Source organism: Antrostomus carolinensis, unplaced genomic scaffold, assembly GCF_000700745.2.
Source record: "Antrostomus carolinensis isolate BGI_N321 unplaced genomic scaffold, ASM70074v2 scaffold12388, whole genome shotgun sequence".
Classification (NCBI taxonomy): domain Eukaryota; kingdom Metazoa; phylum Chordata; class Aves; order Caprimulgiformes; family Caprimulgidae; genus Antrostomus; species Antrostomus carolinensis.
The window spans coordinates 2,622-28,273 of NW_010333729.1; the positions used below are offsets into that span (position 1 = coordinate 2,622).

General features: G+C 37.3%; 1 protein-coding gene across 1 annotated transcript; it reads left to right on the plus strand.

The window, feature by feature from the left end:
* The first annotated feature begins 1,008 nt into the window (after nucleotides 1-1,008).
* KYAT3 (kynurenine aminotransferase 3) lies at nucleotides 1,009-20,916 on the plus strand. Its single transcript, XM_010173968.2, has 13 exons — nucleotides 1,009-1,171; nucleotides 4,361-4,419; nucleotides 5,632-5,776; nucleotides 8,739-8,888; nucleotides 10,104-10,190; nucleotides 11,621-11,743; nucleotides 11,834-11,954; nucleotides 15,758-15,834; nucleotides 16,729-16,818; nucleotides 17,439-17,625; nucleotides 18,644-18,717; nucleotides 19,164-19,250; nucleotides 20,628-20,916. The coding sequence occupies exons 1-13, from the start codon at nucleotides 1,073-1,075 to the stop codon at nucleotides 20,688-20,690; spliced, it is 1,362 nt and encodes a 453-aa protein (XP_010172270.1). The 5' UTR covers nucleotides 1,009-1,072; the 3' UTR covers nucleotides 20,691-20,916.
* Nucleotides 20,917-25,652: the final 4,736 nt, after the last annotated feature.

The window sequence follows — 25,652 nt, forward strand, 5'->3', positions numbered from 1 at the left end:
TTTCTTGTTGGACTAAATCCATTCTTCATAACAAAATAATCATATTTTACTTTTTCATTTTTACTTCTATCTGCAAGGCTTGCATGGTAATGTTTTAACAGGCAACAGCATTCTTTTGTTTCTAATACAAATGATACAATACTATCATTTTTTCTTTTCTTTTTTTGTTTTCTTCCCCTGTTCAGGTAGCAAAGTCTTGAGGGGAAGCACAGGTTATCTATTCTTTAATGAGTGAACTATGAAAACCAAAGTTGATAATTATACTGCTGTGGCTACTATGCTTCAGGCATAGGTCTATGGGTTACACGGGGGTTTTTTAACACAGGCCAGTCATTTTGATAGTGTCATCCCATATGTGTTTAAAAATACATTCTGGAAGTAGTTGCCTGAAATACCAGCTCTTACTTCTTTTCTATAGTTACTGAGAGGGCATATTTTCACTAGGCAGTGAATGATTTGTTACTCTGCACAGAACGTCCTTTCTAGCTCTTTTTTCTGACATGGTAGATACTTGACATTTGCCAAGTCACTGTGGCAAAACTTAGTTAGTTATATAAAGTGTGTGGGCCTGCCTCTCTGGTGTGACTGGTGATCTTAATTATCTCCATTTCAGAATACCTGATTTGAAACACTGGAAAATGGAGACCAGTTTTAAAACTGTGTGACTTTTTAAAAATTGAGCTCTTTTTCTCTTCTGCCTAAATTGGCAATTGTAATAGCAATTTTTATTACACAAACACATTTTAACAGCAATTCCAACAGAGACCTTGAACACTGAATTGCATTTAGTCTTATTTGTCATTCAAGGAAAAGACATCAGTGCTGTCAAATAGAGGAAACCTTCCTCCTAGGTGACATTCAGAAACATTTTGCAGCCCTGTCAGTTAAAAAGTTTCATCCTCTATGCTTACAAATGTGTTAAGGTAATAATTTACTAGAACTTAGTTCAATGAAACAAAATCACTGAAGGGAAGAGAAGGGGATCTTATCTTTTAAAATTGCTTAGTGATGTGTAGAAACTCATTCCTGGAATCTGTAAGTTTTTTTCAGGTCACTTATTTATTATGCAGGCATGATTTTTGCTTCACGAAGCTTCTGTTGCTTTGGCATTAGAACATACCAACTACGAACAGATTTGCTTTCCAGATCCATCAGACTTTCAGCCTCTGCAGTAAGTATTCCTTCAGCTTCATAGATAAAACTATTTCATGCAATGTTTTAGGTATGCACTATTTTTGCAGTGTTACCAATATGTATTAATTAGCTGTGTTTTCTTCCTTTCTTGTTACATTGATCCAAATATTTAATATCAAGAACAAAATAAGGTATTTGAATCAGTCAAATATTTAACCACACTAGCGTAACAGAATTCAGCAGTTATTGCTTTGTGTATCCTTTTCAGTCTTTAAAGTCACATCTAGCCCATATCAGGCCAGAAGGATTGCCTAGTTGTTAGGGCACTGGAGCTTGAGATACAGGAGACAGGTTCAATCCCAGATTTATCACAGACTTTTGGTATAAGACAATTAATTTATTTGTATCTCTGTTTTCCTTTAATGAAATGAGAGTTGTGGTGCTTCTTGATGCTGCAATAACAAAGGGGATGTAAGTACCTCAAACTTAATTTTATACCAAATCTTCTCAATTTCCCAGCTCAACTGCTTATAGGGTTGTGTGACTTCAGGTGTCCCAGTTTTGTTGAGAGAAAACAGAGCTTTGCAACATGGTGTGTGGTTGGAGGTCACACTCTGTGTTGCGTATAGAACACTGGAGGGTAAATTGTGTTCCCAGGGCAGAACAGGCATTCATCTAGTCAGCAACTTGCGTCAACCCAGGCACATGTCAGATCCTTCAAAACAGATGTTCAAGCCATTACACTGGACAATTGTAGCATATTTTGCCTATATGAGGAGTTTCTTTTAGCGTGCAAGCCACTTTGAAGGTCACCTTTTGCCTGAGTCAGTTTTTCATATGCTGTAAGTATTTGTATTCTATTTAATGAAGTTGGATCTTCTCACTAAATGTGCTGAAATCTAATCCTGGTTTGTTTGGGTTTTTTTTTTTTTTTTTAATTTTCTTAAGATCTTGGCTTTACTTGTAGCTTTGGACACTGAATTCCACAATTTAATTAGGTACCATGCGAAAGTATTTGCTTCTATCATTATTAAACATATTGCTATTCAATTTAATCACAGGTTTCTTTGTATTAGGAAGGAAAACAAATACGAGCAGCACCTGACTTTCTATCAGGTGCTTTCCCTGATAGAAAGTGTTAAGGAAAACAGGAGGTCAGAGTTAGAGCTTGATGAGGACATTCCTCTCCTGCCTAACAGCGATCTTAAATTGATGGAAATCCTAGTCCTAGATGCATCTAGAAATGGCTTGAAGATTATCAAGTGTTGATATAACTGGGCTAAAAGAAAAAAGAATCTGAAGCATTCTCATGATGTTCTGGAAGAAAGAATGCCACTTAAAGTATCATTTTAAAATGTCAGTTCATTGGTTGGCTTTCTCAAAATAATAAGGTGGACCTGAATGCCATTGTAAATTGAATCTGTGAAAACTAATGCAGGTCCAGCTGTTCTGTTTTAAAACTAGTTTCAAGGCACAAAAAAAAAGAAATAGGAAGACTTGAATCATTAAATATTTAAACTTAAGACAGTATGAATGCTGTAAGGTGAAGGCGTATTTTACTTGTCAATACATTTTTAGCTAGGGAAGGTTACTTAATGCAGTTAAGATTTCAATTATAGTTAATTATAAAAGCCCTGCAGCTGATAAGCCTTCAACTTTTAGTAAACTGAAACAATTTAAAGAAGAGCTGGTCAATGGAGCGAATTTACCCATGGCAGCACACACAATTATCATTATTATCTGGAACGATTCAAGGTGAGACTTCTTATTCCTTGAAGTACAAAAAGTAGTCTATCATGTGAAGAAAGCTGTGGCCGGGGGCAGGGCTCAGTCTAAATAGTACCTGTGTTATTTGTATTTAGCACAGCCAAACATTCATCATATTTACCAAGACATACACTGTAAAATTGGATTCATCTTCTAAACCATATGTGTGTTTTTAAATAAATGCAGTGCAGATTACCTAGTTAGAACTCCCTCTTGTTCTGTGTCAAGAAGTGCAACTTCAGCTCTCTAGTTATCTTAATGGTTTTCTTTCTGAGGACAAATAAAACATGATTCCTCTGGTGTTTCTGTCTCAAAGATGAGGTCACATCAGATCTGTAGAGAAGACATATAAGCAGAGAAATATTTGTTTAATTTTATACCTTCCCATTCTTCAAATCATTATGTATATGGTAGCTTCATTACTGTAAACAGGTTGAGTGCAAACATGTGCCTGCATAATATTTCTACTATGAGTCAATCCCACTGATTCAAAGTTGAAACTTGGAGTGTAATGGCAACACAGACATTTTCTTAGAGTATGGTAGCTAGAGCATGGTTTTTGAATCATTCAGAGAATAACAATGGCTAGCAGTGGTAAAAGTCACTAAAATCAGTAGTCTGACTCAAAGAAACAGGAGTGTCTGGAGTATTGAGGGACTGTGTAATTGCTGTGTAATTTTTTTCCAGTATCAAGCTGGTTTATAAAGATACAAATGGACTTGCCCTGTTTTTGTTTGAACATAGAAATAAATCTGTTTTTTTTTTTCCCCCTAACTTTCTTTTCTTTTTTAGCTTAAAAATACCACAACTATCAGTAAGTTTTTCTCTGCCTGTATAGAGAGTACTCATTGAATGTCTATTGTAAAGCAGTTTTCCAAGACCTCAATTGAAGGTCTGAATATAGAGGAAAAACATGTTCTAATGTGGTTTTGCTGTGCTGTCAGTAAATACTTTAAAGTTTTAAAAGTCTGAATGAAAATAGGATATGTCTCTGCTATTTTCCTCTTACCTATCAATTTAACAAATAAAATTACATTGAAAATGCACGCTTTCCAAACTGTATTGAGCAGGAATTGGGCTAGAAATAACACAGTCTTTAAGTTGTTATTGTATCAGAGAAAAGAATGTATGTACCCTGTTTTTTTCTTTTTTAGGTCATCTTCTAAAACTGTTGAGCTAAATTATGCTCCTGCTCCATCCTTGCTGAAAGTTCAGTGACTGTAGATAATGATGAATGAGAATTTAGGACATTTTTGTGTATTTTCTTGTTAGTCTGAATTCAGGCTATTATGGAAGCTTTAATGAAAGAACATGTCTGTAATTTTGTGTAACTACTGAATTCAGCTGGCAATGGTATATTTGAGAAAGCATGAAGGAGGGTTTGTCATGCAGGATCCAACAATTTAGTACTTTGTCTGCTTTAACAAAACCCTTCTGTCTGTATATTTTGATCTTGCAGACAATGGCCTTCAGACACAAAAACACAAGACGAATTGAAGGCCTTGATAGCAATGTCTGGTAAGTAATAGGAAAATATCTGCAAATTTCAGAAAATGTCTTTGGCTGATATATTTTCTTTCCAAATTGATAGTTATTGGCAATAAGAAGGTATGTAGCACTTACTATCGCTGCTGAAATATATTTGGCACTTCCTCAGAAGCAGTGAACCAAATTCTGTTAAAGGTGTGAATTAATTCTTATTCTTGAGCTGTAAATATTGGGCTTGGGCTTCTCTTCATCTAGTAAACCACTTAAGAGAAATATAACTCTTGGGCATGGTAGTATAGCTGACTTTCAAATTTAAATGTTAATTTTGTTGAGTAATGTATTTCAATTACAGTTGATTTTTGTTTAGCAAAGGAGTCAGATTTCTTTTTCAAGCCATTATACTTGTCTTTATAAGTTAGCTTATTATTTTTAATACACTTTTTTCTAGGTATTAAATTGGTCTTAAAGCAATATTGCCATCCCTGGTAAATATGGGATGTTGTTAGTTGGTGAAAACTCTGTTTTGGGCTTACATTAGTTGTATGTGTATATGTGTATATATACACACAATGTGTTTTAGTCATCCAGCCTCAAACTCATTTTTATAACTTTCTATCAATTTTTGACAGAGCTGTGATGCTATATGGTTTGTTTTGTTTTGTTTGGTATTTTGTTTTTTCTTTTAATCTTGTTAACATTTGGATAGTGAGGAAAGGGTGAAAGGCAAAGCTTACCCGTGAAGGGAGGAGAAAAAAATTCTTTGAGAATCTAACGTTTGTATCTGGCAGGATATTAGGAACAGTTAATGAACATCCTGAAACAGTCTGTTGCCTAAAATCACACACACAAAAAAATATAGCTCTCTGAGGTGACTAGAGAGTTTAAATGACACCTTCACTTGACAGAATCTAGCCTTTAAATCATTTAATATGCCTATTCTAATTAGGTCCACTTCACTTTGCAAAGAGGGTAGTGTTCCCTTTCTGTCCTTGTCCAGAGTTACTGTGTGTTTGTATCTGTGCACATCTGAGCACAGTTCTGCTGGCAGAATAGTTATTCTCTGAGTGCAGAAAGTCAACCTTTTATTGGGTTCCCTCTGACTCCTGTGGTTAATTACCATTCACTTAAACCTGTTTCTGCTGGTGTGAATATGGCAGTGAAATACCTTTTTTGCCTTTTAATGCTCATGAAGGAAAAGATAATTTAACCTCATGTTAACTTTAACATGTTTTTTCCCTTTAGGGTTGAATTTACAAAGGTGGCAGCAGATCCCTCAATTGTTAATCTTGGTCAAGGCCTTCCTGATATATCCCCTCCCAGCTACGTTAAAGAAGAGCTGGCAAGGGTAGCAGCAGTTGACAGACTGAACCAGTACACACGAGGCTTTGTAAGTACTGTGGAACTTGAGGACCCAAGTTCAGCAAGAGAACATGCCACAGAGGGAAAAAACCTGACTTTGTTTTAAATTAGTTTTATCTATAGGTCATTCTGTTACTAATAAATATCCTCTGTGTGGTCTTTTTCAAGGTGGAATCCTTCAGCAAGAGCAAAATATTACAGCACATGTGGGATAGATTGTCTTTGAAGAGTCAATTCACAGTTTAAAGAGTGTAAATTGTACATTTACTTCTGATTTTGGTCAGTGTAAACGTGAATCAGATGGAAATATTAGGTACCAGTTGAGACAACATCTCTAAGATCAAGAAAAGATTCATCCATAACATTTAGTAGATTTCAGTGGAGATTAGGAAATGATAAAAACAGTAAGTTTCTGCCCCTGGAAGATAGTCACTACCCATTATGTAAGTTGGCTTGTAGAGTTTGTCTTGAGCTGAGTATGAATGTGTGGCGTTTATCATTGTCCAAGGCAAGATATTCACGGGGACTTTACTGTTTGGTATGACCACTTCCTTGTTTGGTTTGTCTTTCTTATATTTTATGGTAAAGGTAAGCCATATTGCTCAATTGAGAATCATGTGTCAGGATTGCTACAAGACCCTAAGGAGTCTATCTAATATTTTTCAGCATGACCATGTTATGCACCAGTGATAGAAAAACATTGTAGAGACTGGTAGGCCAGTAATTGCATGGGTAGTTGTGGCATCATTGTGTATATATTTCAACATAACTTTTTACCTGTTCTCTGAGAATCTTCATGCATTAGAACAGATGGGGAGCAACAGTGGCCAGCAGCTATCACACCAAGCAGGGCAGAGGCCTCATCAGCCAGGGCCCAGTACCACGGCACCTGAGCAAGGCAGGCCCAGAGATGGTGGCTGAGGTCAGCCCAGATCACCAGGCAAGCCTGTGGTAGTGAGGTGAGCCTGAGGTCAAGCCAGGAAGTCAATCCACAGTGAGGTCGAGCAATGCTAACTAGGGTTAGACATAACCCAGTGATCACTGGGCAGGTCCATGGTGACAAGGCAGGCCTACGGTCAAGCCACAAAGTCAATCTATAGGTAGGGGCCAAGTTCAACAGGGTCCATGGCCAGGTACAGGCATGGCTGTAACTGAATTGCAGCCCAGCAACACTACTACATGGCGTTTAAATGAAGCCTTTGGATCAGGGGCACAGCTCTGGGTAGAGGCTCCAGGTGAGGCTGGTCAGGGCCATTAAGGCCTATTAGTGCACTCAGGGCCCTGGCAAGAACAGAACGGAGGAAAAAAAATCCCCAGTGAATGTAATCTCATTCCATCCCTCTCTGGGTCATTTTGTTTAATCCCCTTTAGCTGTGTGCAAAGAGTCTGCAAGCATGAAATAGATACGTATGTATATATATAAACCTCTCTCTATATATATACACTTGGAAGTATAAAGCAGTTATTTAGTGTCAGACACACAGAAACGATGGCTGGGATATAGTGAGCCTCTGGGCTAAGCATTAGTATGTTCTTCACCCACAATAAGGCACCTGAAAAGTCTTTGCTCCCCAGGCAGACAAGGTTTTGCAGGAGTCTTGCCACAGGGGGAAAGATTACAGAGAGAATGGGCTACAGTCTACCTTCCAGCAAATATTCAGACTGATTCTCTAAACCAATTTGCAAATCAGTCATAAATATCATTTTCTCAATGCATGCAGTTATTCAATATTTACTTCTGTCACTTGGTTCTCTGTTTCCAAATAGTCTGATAATTCCCATGGTAATTATGAACATTTGCAGATATATTATGCTGTAGAGAGCAATTATTGATAAATTTTTACCAATACTCCCATTTTCAGCCTTTGCACTTCCTCTACAAACTTCTGCACTTCTAGGGTTTTTGAGCACAAGTGTTTGTGGTACCAAATGGGAAGGATGAGTATGAATGATGCACATAATTGAGACATTGTCTCAGCTCTCTGCGGCGCTTGGACCTCTCATTGACTGTAGGGCTATGGTCTGTAGAGTGACATAACGAGGCTTGCGTGGTGCAGCATTCCTGTGTAGCTGACACACTCATGGCAAGAAATGGATGTCATTTGAATCAACAATGACTTGTGAGCCTTAATTTATGTTAATGTTCTTGTTTACAGAAGGGTTCATGATTTTATGCCTTGTATGTAGAGGTACAATGTTCAATACTTAAGAGAATGTTTTTTCTTACGTAGTTGCATTTTCTCACTGGGCTGTTTTCTATTTCTACCCAGTATCCAAAAAGAAAAAAGATTTCACAGCAGGAAACGTGTAGTCTTCCTGAGTAAACAAAATTGTGTGTTCTTATATCAGCATTGCATGTGGTCTTTGTTGCATGCTTGTTTACTCACTCTTTGCACATTTTGAGAAGAGTATGTTAACTGCCATGTCCCTGTAGGGGACACAAATGGTGAATGGTGCTCTGAGATTTGGATATGACTAGGAATCATCATTCTGATCGTAAGTGCTGTTTAGCAGCAGTTTATAAACAGAACAAGATTTCCCTTGCACCAAATACCTTTTAGTTGAAAGATAAGGAAAGAAACAGAAGTAGCTTCAGACAGACATATAGGCAGGTGAGAAAGAGACTCTAAAGGGGATGAGGATGAATTGGTGTCAGAGTATTCCCTTCTCTCCTACTGTCTCTTGTCTTAGCTATCCTATAGGGTACCTGGAGCTATCCTGAGATGTGATAATAAGATAGAAATTAAAAAGCATCAGGTATACAAAAAGAATTTCCTAGTAGATATGAATAAATTGGAACCACTTTTCTTCCCTAATGTGCAAAAACTTTAAACCATGCTATCTCTCAACAGACATTAACACTGAGGGCTCCTCTCGTATTTTTCTATTTCAAAATGTATTATTTTGATATATGTGGAGAAAAACCCAAACATAGGCTTTGTACATTGTCAGGAACACACCAGTCAGCTGCATTTGTTTGCTTTAAACAGGGACATCCATCACTGGTGAAAGCCTTGTCTCAAGTGTATGAGAGAGTTTGTGGAAGAAAGATTGATCCTCTCACAGATATCCTGGTGACCGTGGGAGCTTATGGATCTCTCTTTAGTACAATACAGGCACTAATTGAAGAGGGAGATGAAGTAAGTTTTTATTTGAAATACTCACTGAAATGAGAATTTGCCTGTTTTTTATTTGTCCACTTTTAAATATAAGTTCAAGTTGGAGTTTCTTTCTTATCTCCATTGATTTGATTTGTTACAGTTGTACATCTGACTATATTATAGTTTCAGAAGCTGTGATCAGGAGATCATCCTTTGGATGTCTTCACCAAGTTAGAAACCCCTTTCTTTCATACTTATGGTACCTGTAGCAGTTTCTTTATCACTGTTACTGTTAGGTGACAAAATACACACTGGTTTCTTATTTTGAGAAAACTGCTGGGCTGTTGTCTGCAGCAGAAGACTAAGGGGGACATGAAGTGTTGTTGGTGTTTGAATAACCTTTGTGTATCAAGGTCTGTTTTGGCCTATTGCATGGTAGCAGCATAGGTAGCAGAAAAGCAGAAGTGTCCTTTAAAGAAAGAATTGTTAATTTGCTGTACTAGCTGTAATGATTCATCCCTTCACTACTGATGTCTGCCTTTTTGACAGTGATATTAAAAGTCATTTTGGGGGGATGTTTGTATCTGTAGCTGACAAGAACTTTGTGTTATGCATTTTGCTTTCAATGTTTTGTTGGTTTCACTTCTATAATGTATTCTCATCTGTGTCTTTTCTTCCTTTTCTGTTGTTCTGATATTCACTTCTATTTTTTGTAACAGTTCTCTGCTATTAAGTTTTGGGTTGTTTTTTTTTTTGTTTTGTTTTCCTATTATCTAGACTCTATGCAGTTTACCTTGAATTTGTCCTTTTTTTCTACCTGAAAGTTTTCTTCTGATGAAATTTGAGGACTTAAGCCATTCTTCTGGGATTTCTGGATACTTGGAAGTCACAGAATTTCATGGGGGGAATTAGGGCAGCTGTGCTGTGGTTCAACAATTTGCTGTTGCTGTCTCCCATATTTACCTTGCACCTTCAAATCTCTGTGTAGGACCAAAACATTCCTAAAACTATATCTTGATAGTTATAATGTGTAACTATAGAACAGCCTGTGTGTGTTGTCAAAAATGAGTAATGCTTGTCATACTTAGACCGAGGGCATCATTATGTGATGTTCTTAAAAGGAGGAACATTCTGCAATGTTAGGATGCAGTGCCAGAAACATTATCAAGTTATGCTACCAACGTAGATTTAGAAAGATGATGGTATCGTGCACAGTAAATTCTCTGTTTCTGATACTGATGATTGTAATTTCAGGTAATAATAATAGAGCCGTTTTATGACTGTTATGAACCAATGGTGAAGATGGCGGGTGCAAAGCCTGTTTTTATCCCACTGAGACATGTGAGTAGCTTTTTAAAAATTATTTATCATATAAAGTTTCTTATCCATACTCAGTACAGTTTGGTGAACAACTTATAGATGATGCTTTTCTGTATAGTTTTTCATAATATCCAATTATATAAAAATTAGATAGGTTGCTATAGAGTAAGTCTGAGACAATAATAATCCAAAGCACATAGAATATTTTATTAGTGTTGGAAAAGGTGGGACAATGTTTCTCATTTACTTTAATTTGAGCATTCTGAAAGCTGATCAGAATTCTTTTTTGGATGTCATCAGAAAATGTTTTCAGTGCAAATAAGGGAAGGAGGATCACATCAGTGCAGTTTCTGTATCTGCTGGTTTTCAAAAGATTTGGTTTCTGATCCCTTCAGCAACTCAGATGACAGAATATAATTTATTTTCCAAAATCTGCTTCCTAAATAAGGAACGATTATGCAGTAGACATATTTGCTATGCATACTAGAATTACTATTTCCTTTATGGGTAAAAAGTAATTATTTTGGCATGGGTTAATTTTCAAATTGGTACTGCTGGCATTATGCTGGCAGCTTGCAAGGGTAGTTCTGGATGGGTAGTTCTGGATGCAAAGTGTTGATCCTGTTACTGTTGCCTTGGGTGACTGACAGCCTTGCATGGGGAGGGCTGAGGGGCTCTTTAGGCAGGACTGTTGCATGAACACCATGACATCAGGACAACACAGAGTGACAGAACCTCCAGGACTGCAGTGGAAGTAGATGAGACTGTTCCCCTGGATGCCCTCCTTCTGGGGATGTTTTGAATGACAGGGTTCCTCCAAGTATTTTCTGTTTCACACCCTTGTTTTTGGTCTTGCCCTCTCCCAGTAACGTGCAAGTGTCAGAAAGTTAGTGTGGTCGTGTTCTTTATTCGCAACAGCAACTGGGCCCAACTTCTGTTGTCCTTGTGTAATACCACAGCAACTCCAGAGCCTCAGTGGTGCAAATTTTTAACTGTTTGAACATTTTCATATAGGCAAGGAGGAGGAAAAGACCTTGAATCTCTCCATTGGTCATCAATCTTTCCAGCCAGGCATGTGCACACTTGTTCTAGTGGCTGGGAAGGCCATAAACTCTCCTGTCGTGTGACTGGGCTTCCTGCATTACGCACAGTTATAATCAGCATGTGTGTAACCAGATCCTGGAAACCAGTTCCTGGGCAGGCTTTAAGACAGACAGTGGCCAGGAGTGGACAGACACTGTCATAACAATTTACCTTGCTCTTAGCCTCCCTACCTGTTCCTACAAGTGCCTTCTCCCAGGAGAGCAGGACAGATTGGATAGGTTGTCAAGAATGATTATGAAAGTGTCTTAAGAGTGTAACCGGGCATCTCTGTTTAGGCTGTAACATGTTCTATTCAAGTAATGCATCAATTTATTGGGTTTTTTTTGGGTTTCGGGTTTTTTTTTTAGAAAAATTATGGAAACTCTGCATCTAGTGCTGATTGGGTCTTAGATCCTGCTGAGCTTGCAAATAAATTTAATTCCAAAACAAAAGCAATTATTCTGAATACCCCGCACAACCCTATAGGCAAGGTAAGAGTCCTGCTTTAACACTACTTTAATTTCAGAGTATGCCTTAAATGCTATGATTAATGCATTGTCCCTTACTTTCTTGTATCCCAGGTGTTTACCAGAGAAGAGCTTCAGGTAATAGCTGATCTCTGTATTAAACATGATACTCTGTGCATCAGTGATGAGGTGTATGAATGGCTGGTGTACAAAGGAAATAAACACATTAAAATAGGTACTGATTTTTTGTGATATCTTAGAAATGGTTGTGGAATGTTGTAAACGGGCCTCTCGGAGATAGTGATTGCTGGAAGGAGCTCAAACTTCAAGCTTTGACTATTGTACAATGTTTAGACTCTAAGGAGAAGAGATACTCCCTTTTCTGAAAAATATTTTAAAGAATAATTTCCAAATAGAATTTCCAAAAGCTCTTAAGTGACTTTGTAGTAGATATCCATAGAAACCAGTGGGACTGATGCTCATAAATCAGTTATGATCATCTGAATATCTCATCCTTATTCAGTTAATTTGTTGGCCATGACAGGTATAGCTGCTGTTCACGTATGTATATTGGACTGTGCTTTGGTGAATAATTAAGAGAAGGAATAGGGATTAAAACTTAATTCTTAAAGCATTGTAGAGATAATCAATGAGGGAAATGCGTAATGAGGAACACAATTATTTTTGCTCCACTACTTATAAAAAGAAAAACGTATAAAGGTTAGTGTGGAGATAGTGCATGAACACTGTCCCGTCAAAGTGCAGAGGCAGTGTTAAATAATGGACATAGAATTCAGTGAAGTAAGCCACTGCATGGGCAGTGTGAAAGCATGCTAAAGTCTTCAGGCAGTATTGCTACAGGGGTAAAGTACCATTGCAAGAACAACACAGAAAACCAGATACGATATGATGACCCTGTCCCTCTTGTTTTACTTCTTGATAAAAGTTTCACTGAAGTTAGTGGAATTACTCCCACTGTCTCAGAACAAGGGAATCTAGTGCAGATTACTGAACTCCTTCCCCAATACTGCAGTGCTACAGCTAAGCATTTATATGAAAAGTTTCTAGTGTGGTAGTCTTGAATTGGATCTGCTGATGTATTTAGCTGGCTGAAGTCCAAAATATTTTGTTTCTGATGGTAGCATCTTGTGAACTCTCTGTTATGACTGATTTATTGTCATATGAAGGCACATTTCAGTCGTGCAATAGAGACATTTAGTTGAGATTAAACAATGAAATCAAGAGACATAAATATAAGTTAGACATGAAAAGCTTAGCTTTTTTCCTGGCTTTACCACTGACTGGGTGCTGAAGACTTTGCTTCTGTGCCTCAATTCTGTATCTGTAGAGAGAGTGGAGGCTACATCATTGTAAAAACTGAATCTTCTAAATAATAAAAAGGAAATTATATCTAAATGCCCTTGCTGATTATACAGCTACAGTACATTAATGGTATTGGCCATGCATAAACTATGAGTCTTTTTTGAAAGTGGCTTAATTTCATGGCTGTTGTGGTGCCTTGGTAGTGATACCTTCTTGAAGACCTTCAGACATGAAAGAAGGGGAACGTTTTGGGTACGTTCATGTGATAGTAATCTGAGTCAGTGCATCCTAACAACTTACCACAGTAACTGATAATGTGTGGCTTATCATGTCCCAATTGCAAAGTAAAATGAGTTAAATTAAAGCTTTCTTCACGGGTTTAGCAGGTTCATATAGCATAGTTCATGCAAATATCCTCAGAACCAAAATCTCTGTGGGTGGTGTAAGGTATTGTTTGTTAGTATCAGTATTGTAATTTCAGTACTTCAAAACATTTCCAGTTGAACAAAAAGTATTCTGGAGTTTAGCATAAAATGTAAAAGTACCATGTACTGATAATTCAAGTTAAAGCCTGGACAGTTTGTCATCTAGGTTTAGGTACATATTCTCTAACAGATCCCATGATATCATCTTTAACTTTAGTGTCAAAATGACTATGGAACCTTCAGGGTAACACTGTAAACAATAACATTGTTTCAGTAAAAGAAGCAAGATCTGCTCTTTTTAACTTAAGTTTATTAGAATTTTTTTTTTTTAAGTCTACAAAATACAAGAAAAAATTAAAATGTTATTTCACAATTTAAAAACTCTTGCTCTTGTGTTTCCAAGTTAACCTCTACATATTCCATCAAATGCAGTGACACTTTTTTTGTGGGACACGCAAAATGCATATTGCATCAATTCACAAATTGATGGTCTGATGGTGGCTCCTTAATACAATTTAACAGGGGTTGCTAGCCTACATATCATAAAATTAGTACAGTCTTGTGCAGTCACTGAAGCAGTTTTCTGTAGTATAGAGCACTTCATCATGTTTCTCATCGTTATCTGGTTTCCGTAAAGCCATGGACCTCCTCTAAGTAATGATTAGGGTTGCACTCGTGGATTTAGAGATTGCGTCTTGTAACTGAGGATTCTGAACAAGCCTCTCAACAAGCTGAGTGCCATCCCAGGTAACAGGCTTATTATATGTATTATTTTGCACTTCATTAGTTTTTAAATTGTAGTCAGACTTGGTTATGGTGTCATATAATGACATTGCCATATGGCATGGAGAAATTTCCCTCTCTGTTTAAAGCTCATTGCTTGTAAAAGCAATAGAGCTGCTGCTTCCTCTGTGCCCTTTTGCTGCTGCTACTGTTTGAAATGCTGTTACATTCCATCTCCAAGGTTGAATTCCTATGACTATGTGGCAAAACAGTCTCACTAGAGGGCATCAGCTTTGAAATTCAATTCTTTTTGCAATCTGTGAGAGCTGGTTTGGTTGCCTTTACAAAGTGATCTATACTTTTGACCTAGCTAGCTAGAAGATGCATCTGTTCAAATTGCCTTTTTGTTTTCAAGGTCACAGAGCATTTGAGTGAATATGGGTGGGCTAATAGGAATGTTTCTTTCCTGCTGTTTTGTTTCTCTTCTTGGCAAGTGTGCTCAAAAAGTACAATACATGTTTTCAAATAACTGCAAAGACTTAAACCATGTCTAATGCAGATAACTGCTGCAAAAACTTCCTTATGAAATTCAGTGGTTTTATTTGGAAAATCTTTGTTCATTGGTCTCCCTAGAGAGGGTATTTAACAATTAACAGATTCATTGGTAGTAGTTCTAGTGTACAGTTGAGGTGGAGCCAGATGTTGTTGGCCACAGCAATTGCAGTAGTGGTATGACCTTGTCTAACTTTGTGTCTCTGACTTCAGTGTGTCTTGATTTCTCTGTTTCTGTTGAAAATGAATTAAGTTAAAGAGTCCAAATAGAGCTCCCCTGAAGCAGTGTACACAAAAAAAAATTTCAAACTGCAGGAAGAGAGCTTTGCTCTGTCATCTCCTTGGAAAGGAAACAGGATTTTGGTCTCCTACCAGATGCAAATAGAGGGACAAGGACAGTCCTCCACACATCCCCTAATCCTTGCAGACATCCTTAGCTCACTGCCCAGGCTGTTCAAATTATATAACAAAATGTAATTTATTTATTCGCTCTGCTGGTTTTCTGATTCTTGTGGTGTTTGGTTCTGGGTTAGAAGTCTTAGTAATTATTCTCTTTTTCTGATGTCTGGGTTAGCCAGTGACACTGAACTGGACAGTTCTATTAAAATGGCTTGCAGTGCCTGAGTTAATGTTGTATATGGTGCTATTATCAGGCATCAGAAATAATGCTGTCTTGAAATGATGTGTAGTCACTTCTTAGATCATATCTTTCTTATGAATAATTATGCATTTTAGCTGAGGATAACTAACACATCGTTTTCACAATGTGTGCCTCTCATTTTCTGCTTCTTCTTTTTCCTTTCATGAATCCTTAACTTTTATACCAAAAAGCATTGGCCCATATATCCTTTCTTATTTGTTACAATTGCTATAATTTTAGAATATTCTCATTGCCTGCTTAATATGCTGCAATGATATATCAACATCTAGCTCTGAGCTAGGGGCAGTACAGTTTTTCTAACTACATGGAATATGTGAGTGCACCTGTACCAAATTAATTTTATTTTATATACAGCTACGTTGCCAGGTATGTGGGAAAGAACAATAACTATAGGAAGTGCTGGAAAAACATATAGTGTAACTGGCTGGAAGGTAAGAAGAATCAATATAAAAGAGTTCAGTTACATAAATAACAAATGCACTTATTACATTAAAAAAGTCTCCGTTTTTATGACCTGTCTTTTGAAAGCTTCTAGCAAATTTCCATGTCTCCAAAACATGAAGATAGCATTCACTTGGAGCAATTACCTATCTTGAACACCCATGTTTTAATTCTCTTCTTGTGTCTAGATTAAATAAGCTCTTGTGAGAAAACAATACTAAAAAAATAAACACAGTATGATTTGTTCAAAACCAGTCAAGATTCTTGGAGAAAATATGGATATTATAATATTTTAACTTTCCAGTTTTGTGGTGAATTTTTTCAGATTGTGGCAGTGGTGTGTTTTAGAATGGCTTATATTTCTGTAAAATATTTAATGATAATATTTTCATTGACTTTAAAATACATATCAGCAAGTAAACAAAAATATTTAACCATTTGGCCACTAAATTCTTTAATCACCTGTGTTCAAACTGAACCATGACATATATGATACAGTAGTGAGCTTTTGTTTTATGCTCAAACAGCCTTTGACATAGGAGCTTATGAGATGAAAAGATTCTAAAACAATTAGAAATAACATTCCTAATAAATGCTCAGTTTGATTTCTAACTCTTGTTATATGAAGAGTTAAAAGTTTGCTCAGTACCCTATGAGAGATAAGGATAAGTGAAACTGTAACTGTTGTCTCAAATCTAGAATTTTTTAAAAGGCATCATTCAGCAACCTTTGTGTGAACCAGCTCTCTTCTGAATTCCTTATCAAAACAAATTTACTGCCAATTCTTAAAACAGAAAAACTTGAGATGCCTGATTTTAATTATTTCTTAATTTTTAGTAACACCACTGCTGTAAGTATAACATATGCATGCTTTCTTCCCTTAGCTTGGTTGGTCTATTGGCCCTCAGAACCTGATTAAGCATTTGCAAGTTGTTCACCAAAATACACTGTATACTTGTCCAACTCCACTCCAGGTAGGTACAGATGGGGCAGAGGAGGTTATTTTCTGGTGTAGCAAAACTGTAGGCCTCACTGTAATAAAACAGTAATCACAACAATTAATTTTTAGTTGTCAAAATACATCTTCTGGGGTGCAAGAAGAGGAGACAAATTTTATAGGCTCACCAGATATTTAAAAAAAAATAAAAATCTTGCAGATTCTTTCTTTTCACCTGCAAACTGCTGCTTCTTGCATAAAACATGACAATCTTAGTAGTTTTCTAGCAAATACAAATAAAAGTTGTTGCAATAAGATCTTGTTTACTGAGCATTGTCTCTGTTTACTAGTTTCTACTATTCTATGATACATTATTATCAGTAATTTAAACTTAGCTTCAATTCAGATTGTAAACCTTGTGTCAAGGACTGTGACTTCTGTATATGATTAGTGCCTAGCAAATGATTGGGTGCTTTGGATGTTGCCACAGCACAAAGTAACAAACAAATGACACTCTTGGACGTAGCCTGTGTCATTTGTGTATGCTAATTTGCTTAATAAGGGCCAGAATTTAAGAAGAATCCAGTAGGAAGTGTGTGAGTGCCTGTGAGTTTACTGAGTGTCCATGAGTACTTTGAACACTGATTACATTTCCAGGAGGCTTTGGCACAAGCATTATGGATAGACTATAAACGCATGGATGACCCAGACTGCTATTTTTACTCACTGTCTCGAGAGCTGGAAAGCAAGCGTGATCGGATGGCGCAGCTGCTTCAAGAAGCTGGACTAAAGCCTGTCGTTCCAGATGGAGGATACTTTATGATTGTTGATGTTTCTACATTAAGTTAGTATGAAGTTTATTAAAAAGGGTTTTGAAAGCAAATCTTATAGTTAAGCTAAAAACGCAACTTTCATTTTAAACTATATTCTCATTTCATGTTTGAATAATGTCAGAAGTACTAATTGGGACTGAAATTTTCTTTTTTACCTTAATCTGGGAGGTAGATTTTATAAGCTTCAGCAAAGCCTTTGTTTGTGATCCTGACTACTGTCCATGTTTTGCAAAGCTTTGTCAGGGTTTTAGGGAGGACAAAAGAGGTGGATAAAAATTTGTATTTTCAAAAGGTTTATGATTATGAAGAAGTTTGAGAGCCAAGCACCTGGCTTAATATTCTGAGTTTGTACCATTTGTACTTTCCCCTTTCTGCTTTTATTTGTTTGTTTGTCTGTCTTAATCTGAAGTCATACCCTGAAGGCTCTTTGAGGCATTCTGATTTCTAAACACCGTAAAATGCTACCAAAATTTACAAAACCTTTTGGAAATTCAGGTTACGGTAACTTTGGACGAAGAATTCCCACAGGGGAACATTTTCTAGTTCCACATTTTTTACTGACTGGTCCTAATGGCACTTGTCATTCACACAGAAATGTTTAAACCTAGCTGGCCCTCGCAGTGCTGCCATATGTCAGAAAATTTTAGGTACCTCAGTTTCACAGATGAGAAAACTGCAGTTGCAGTGATTATTGATGTCCATGCAATAAATATACTCTTCAGTACCCTCCGCAGTCCTGATCCCTCAGTAACCCAGACTTGAGGACTTCTTGGAGTAGTGCGTGGCTTTCTTCCAAGCTACATGTCTGAATTTGCTTTGAATGGAAAGCAAGTGCTCAGGTCAGAATGAAATGGTTCAATCTGTTGACCTATTTTAATTTTTATAGTATAATTTTGAAATTATATTTAAAAATAAAAGCTACATCTTTATTCTTAAGTATTAACTATAATATAGTGCTGTTAATGAATGCTTTCCCAATGGAGTCTAGGAAATCTTACAAGATGTTTGTTTTAAATTTAATTTTTTTAGATGTAGATCTCTCTGATGTAGATGAGAAACAACCTTATGATTATAAATTTGTCAAGTGGATGATAACATCTAAGGTAAGGTGTCTTAGTCATACTCTAGTTTTAGAAACGCTTTTCTGTTGAAAGCAAGAGCAGTGAAATCGTATTTATTAAATAATGTAATAGAGATATTTCATTCAAAATATTATTTGGTGTTTATAGTAATTGCTGATAATGATGTAGCTAAAATACTGCTAAATATGCTGAAAATGTACCCTGTAGGTTTGTGTTAAGTCCCGGCACTTTTCTTTCAGCATGCTTAAATGCTAGTTGTACAAAAGTACCTATGAAATGTTTTGCTTAAGAGAAGTAATTTGAATTTGGTAAAGCCTGGCTAATGCATACAAAACTGAACCTTGTCTTTCCCTCACATGTTGGGAGGGCGAGTTCTACAAAACAGCATAGTAAAATCACCATGCTTAAAACAGATTTTTTTATACATATATAAAATAAGCAAATAATATTTCTGTTTTATGTTTCAGAAGCTGTCAGCAATTCCTCTTTCAGCATTCTGTGGTCCTGAGACAAAAAGGCAGTTTGAAAAGTACATACGCTTTTGCTTCATTAAGGTAAATTTGTATCCTGGGAAGAATTAAGACTCCTAAAAATCAATGCAGTATAGAAATCTGCAAGAGACTGATTGTCACATTTTGACCAGGATCTCCTGAGTTGGATAGCTTTAAGAATAGGATGTTAGCTTGGTCTAAAATTCAGCACCAAGTAGCTTCAACTGTCTTTTTGCTGAGGCACTTTAAACCATAGATGTGGCTAGCTTGGCTAAGAAGGGAAAATAGCAGAAAACAACTGGGTAGGCAACTGTTGGTTTTTTACAAACATTCTTGAACAGTGGTGACAGTGAAAATAAATGACACAGCTATCAATTAAAGTGGGTTCTAGAATCCAGAGCAGAGAATGATAGTATAGCAGAGTGGTATACCCCATGCCCATTCAGTTTCTAACAACAAAAACAATGAAAAGGTCACCTTCAAGTTGAGCTCACTTACCTGAAAATACATAGGGTTCCACATGAGCTCAAAATTACAAAAGAAAACAAAGACACAGGAAGTTATCTTACATGGTTTTTGTGAATTGGCTGACTTGCCATTTTGTGAGCACCTCCTTTTCACATATTCTTCCTCCTTTTGAATCTGTTCTTGAAAAGACTGAAAGACTTGGGGGACAGCTTTGATGAGCTCGCAGCCCTAAGATATTCCCCAGTTGTTCTGTAACAGAGTTGGCATAATGGAACATGTGCAACTCCTTAACTGTTCTAGTATAAAGATCGCAGCCTTAACTTGAACCAACAATGAAGGGGAGTCTCTGCTCGTTGTTACTTAGCTCTTTGGATGAGGTATAAAGACTATGGTATAAACTGAGCCAGTAACAACCAGGATGAAACTTGCTGGTTGTAAATGTGGCTTGCCCAGGATGAACAGCGCTAATCATGTCAAGTTAAGGACTACTTGTATGACTCACCAGGGTTGTAGCCAAGCCACACAACTGGACAGTGGATAGATTACCCATATTTAGAGGGATTATGTTTAAGCAATTCAGAGCATAACTTGGTTGCGTGGAGATTTAAACATCCCAACTGTACACATAAAGATTAGGAAACTATGCTAGCGTGTAGAGCTGCCAAATACATCACTGCAAAAATGCCAGACATTTATATAACAAGTGTTCCTTTCATTAAATTTGATAGTATGAATGCTGAGAAAATGATGTATTTTAAATATACCTAATAAATATTTGCAAGGAATCAGCACTGAATTCTTTGTGTAGTCTAGATCTGTAGCTGTAACTGTTAATGAAAAACTGACGGACAGATATTTACAGGATGCAAGTGCAACTGCTAAATATTGATTTGGGATGATACAATAACGAATGCTACTCTCTTTTTCCAGAACTCCATACTTGCAGTACTAGTGATATTCCTTGTTTTGCAGGAAGACAGCACACTAGATGCAGCTGAAGTGATTCTGAAGAACTGGAATAAACAGACAGCCTGATTTTTCTTATTAACTCTTCCATCTGGTATAATTATCTAACAGTAGGGCTTTTTTAATTGCAAATTTAAGATCAAATTACTTAATACAATACAGAATTAATATGACATTGTGAATAACTTTGTGCTGCCACCTGCTGAGGAGTTAAAACAATGATTTACTGAAATATGTGTAATGCGACTCAGAGGTTATTTTCAGTCTTTTGAAAATAATTTACTTTTTTCCTAAAAAAAAATCTATGAGATTTACTTCTTTTACTGTAAGAGAAAAATGAGTAGGACTGTAAAATAAATAGATTATATAGGTATTGAAAAAAGTGGGAGGTGTTTTTATGAGATAGTATAGGAACTAAGGCTAAGACTTAAACATCATGGTTTGTGAAACCCAATAGCCTGCAGTGGAGGAAAATTAAGGTATACCTCATATCAGATAATTGCAGTAACTTTCTAGATACACACCTGCCTACCCTGTCCATGCACAAATTGCATAAGTTTAAATAGAGTGATCGAGTTAAATTAATTCAGTGTTAATACAATAGGGAAGATTGAAAAGTGCTAAATTGCACAATTACAATTTTATTTTCCCACAATAGTCACGTATGCTGTTCTGAAAGCGTCAGTCCTCAATAAAATTATAGAAGTGGCATCTAGAATAGGAACTCTATTTACTCTGAATCTTGGGATGGTCCTATGCTAGGACAGGAGTTGGACTAGATGATTCTTGTGGGTCCCTTCCAACTCACAACATTCCATGAGTCTACTCATGCCTACCTATTTATTATATGGATGAATCTACAAAGCAAAATAGACACTCCCATGACACTGGGGAGCTGTGCTGTTGCAGGAACTAAGAGGGTACTGCAACAGTCTGTTGAACTGCATGATAATTTGGGAAAAGAAAATCTAAAATAGTCTACCACTTTAATTCAAAAGCAAATTTTTATAAAATTAAGCTTTTTTTTCTTGCATAAATACATGTTAAAAACATAGGCTTCTATGAAACATTTGTATGATTATGTGAAACAGATTTTTTTTATTCCTTCAGCCTCTGAAGTGATACAAAATAATAAAATATTTGACTTTTGGTTTCTTTTCCTTGAAACAGATGCTTCTCAATGCAGTTAAACCTTATGCAAGTAATATTATTTTCATCATTGTTATATCCAAAAAGTTTTAAAGATCATTGCATCATGCTTCTCTTGAAGATAACACCTACAGAGCACAATTCTCTATGTTTTAAAACTTTTTCTGCAATCTAAGATTTTCTTGAGATGTCTGGGTTGTTAGCATGTGAGCACGTACAGAATTGGGTTATGTGGCCTCACAACAGTAGTAAGGTATTAAGGGTTCTTCTGTTCACCTCTCTGCATAGTTTTCATTGGTCTGCTAAAACAAAACAAAACAAAAAAAGCACTCCACTGCTTCCAAAAGACTTGATGTAACGCTCTTAAATTACTCATTGCCAAATGGGACCCCCTGTGTAAAATGAGTCTAGAATATGCATGAAAGACAGATTATATGCAAGGCTGAAGAGGAAATTAAGAAAATAATAGCAAAATAATTCTTTCATTGTTATGCTTGACTGTTTCAAGTATCTCATTAGTATGCTAATAACTTACCTGTGAAAATACCAAATATGAGTTGGGGAACAGAAGTGACCAATGTTTAAAGATAGCTCTGCATTGTGTATGTGTGCAGAGCATTGTGCACTGGTTTTGGCTGGATAGATTTACATTTCTTCATAGTAGCTTGTATGGGGCTATGTTTTGGGTTTGTGCTGAAAACTGTTGATAACACACATGTTTTAGTTACTACTGAGCAGTGCTTACACCACATCAAGGCCTTTTCTGCTCCTCAGGCTGCCCTGCCAGCAAGTAGGCTGGGGGGCCCAGCTGGGACAGCTGACCCCAACTGACCAAAGGGGTGTTCCATAAACCATTTCCTGGTTTAGTCTGGAGGAGGCTGAGGGGAGACCTTATTGCTCTCTACAACTACCTGAAAGGAGGGTGTAGTGAGGTGGATGTGGGTCTCTTCTCCCAAATTACAAGTGATAGGACAAGAGGGAACAGCCTTAAATTGTGCCAGGGGAGATTCAGATTGGATATTAGGAAAAAATTCTTCACTGAAAGGGTTGTCAAGTATTGGAACAGGCTGCCCAGGGAAGTGGTGGAGTCACCATCCCTGCAGGTATTTAAAGGACGTGTAGATGTGGTAACTGGGGACATGGTTTAGCGGTGAACTTGGCAATGCTGGGTTTATGGTTGGACTAGATGATCATAACCATCTTTTCCAGCCAAACTATTCTATGGTTCTATGATATGGTGACATGCTCAGCAATAAAACTGGGGGGACAAGGTTGGCAGGGGCTGGCACTGCTCGGGGACTGGCTGGGCATTGGTTGGTTGGTGGTGAACAGTTGTTTTCATTTGCATCACTTGTTTTTCTTGGGTTTTATTTTCCTCTCACTTTGATTTTTTTTTCCTCTTTTCCTTACTTTTTTCATTATTAATATTTATTTTTCATTATTAAACTGTTTTTATCTCAACCTACAAGTTTGTCTTGCTTTTGCCCTTCTAGTTCTCCCCTCATCCCACCGCAGGGTGGGGAGTGAGTGAGCAGCTGTGTGGTGCTTAATTGCTGGCTGGGTTAAGCCACGACCCTTGTGTTACAGGACACATTGTATTAGACTTGAGTAGTTTAAATTTCTTTTTTCCTATTTTGTGAAGGTGCTGTAATGTGGTAATCTTTTTGTTTCATCAAATGTCTGAACACATAAGATGGAGCACAGAAATTAATTAACATACTGAGAATAATTCAGCTGCTCTGGCTATTTATTGTTTCCTTCATTTGCTCATTTGAAGTATTTGAGTGACACCTGCTATTTTAACAAAATCAACAAACCATTACAAAGGACCTTCAGATATACAAATAAGAACCAGTGACTTGTTTTCATTAATGTTCATTGTGTTTGCAAAGGCATCTGAATATCCCATTGCATTATTGTTGAAATTAAGCTGGTAATATTAGCCATGTAAGAATTGCAATTTAATTACACATTTTTATTGCTGACAGTAGCTAGCATGAGATACTTCGGGTGAAATCTTAACAAACTCCAGAATGACCAATTAAGTAAGTTTTAAAATAGGATTATTGTTGTAACTACAGTGATGGGAAAGAACAGATACAGCTGGGGACAGCAAGGTGAACTTTCCATAAGTTATTACAATAATCTCTTGTTGACAGAGAGTATTTAATAGTGGTATTCCCATCTGTCTTATCAACCACTTTTTTTTCCTGCTGCTTGTGGACAAAGCACTTGAAAAATTGCTGCAGGCAGGGAATAAAGAAACACTGAGATATGATCTATCATATTTTTTGCAACATTTCTGAAAATAATTGTCTTTCTGGGGTGGAAATGAAACACTTTCGATTCTAGTTAATGAGAATAGCTTCAGGAGGGACCTGCTGTTGACAGTGATTGCCAGCAGATCATCTTTTTTGTAGAATGGATTATCTGAGAAGCCAGGGCTAACCTGGAAAGCTTGATGGGACTGACAGTGCTGATGGGGCACATCTGTTGCAGACACTGCTACATACACATTTCAGAGGTTATGGGGAAACTGAATATCACATGCTGTATTCACATCGACGCTGATTTTTTTTTCATTACTATTTCATCTGTTGGGTTTTTTGAGCATTTGTGAAAAAGGTCATTGCAAGTGGAAAAAGAGAAGCTTTAAATTTACTTGTATCTTAGCATCTGTGTCTTCTAATAGTTCAGCTTCTTTTTATTCCAAAAGGTATATATATATATTTTTTTTTTTTAATCTAAGGAGTATGTTGGCAAGTTCTAATTACCTCGTTTTCAACGAACACATAAACATTTCAGTCAGCAGAAAAATGTTAAGAAGTTGTGTAATAATGGATTTGACTCAATATTAACAAGTATTATGAGAACTTTTTGAACCTGCTGAATTTCCTTCTTCTTGTTACATAGTGGAGACATGCTCTTAAGTGGTGTGAACAGTCTTTTGCATCTGATTAATCGATAGCCAATTTACAACTGTTCAGAAACTTCAATACTGATCACTTTTAAGGCAGTGAAGTAATGACACCTTCTGAAATCTGTAGACCTTCCTGTCTATTCATCCCTCTTTATCAGTGAGGAGAGGTTCAAACCAACACAATGTGGTTTTTTCCACTGTTATACAGTTTGGGCTTGAACACCTGTTGTTGCTGCTCAATATACAGACTCACTTTCCATATGGATAATCTCTTGGGGAATTAAAGAGTCTGGACTGGAGTCGAGTGCTGGAGGGCTTTGGTTTTGCAACAGTTCCTGTGGTTTTCTCCTTCTCCTTGGCCTGTAGTTACAATAATCCTATTTTAAAACATACCTACTTTGCTTCCAAGATGGGTGTGAGGGGGAGAGAGAGTGTGTAGGGGAGCATGGGAAACCCCCACACACCAGCAGGCCTGTGTGTGTGTGTGTCTGCTTGAGTCAGGCTGGGCACATGGCCCCTTTGCCGAGGGCTTCCATGAGTCACAGCTGGGCTGCCTGACGCTGGCGGGCCCTGCGGAAGGGCCAGGTTTTTCTCATGGTCGCATCAACCGAGTGTCACAACAGAACAGCTGTAGAAAAAAAGGGGGAAACTTGCCTTGTCTTTTGTTCCCCTGTCTGGGAATCGGTTCCTATTGGCCCCAGCTCCAAAGCCAGGAACACGTTGTGCCCCAAACGCTTCTGTGCAAACTCTGGCAGTTTTGCTGAACCTCGTTTTCTGTGGTTTCACCGAACAGCTGGAGTTTGCACAGAAACAGCTGAGCCGGGGGCACGTCCCAGGGGCCGCTCTGGGTCACGGCGTGCCCGAGGGGGAAGCTTCCAGCCCAGCCTCCCACCGTGCCGGTGTTAAGTGACGAGGGCAGTGTGGGCCCAAGGCGCCACCATCATCTGATGTATCAGAACACG

Bases quoted from the DNA above. Each gene is read 5' to 3' on its own strand.
- KYAT3 (XM_010173968.2), top strand. From the start codon at position 1,073: ATGATTTTTGCTTCACGAAGCTTCTGTTGCTTTGGCATTAGAACATAC. The intron at 10,191-11,620 runs GTGAGTAGCTTT...TTTTTTTTTTAG, and splicing joins TTTTTATCCCACTGAGACAT to AAAAATTATGGAAACTCTGC. The intron at 17,626-18,643 runs GTTAGTATGAAG...TAATTTTTTTAG, and splicing joins TGTTGATGTTTCTACATTAA to ATGTAGATCTCTCTGATGTA.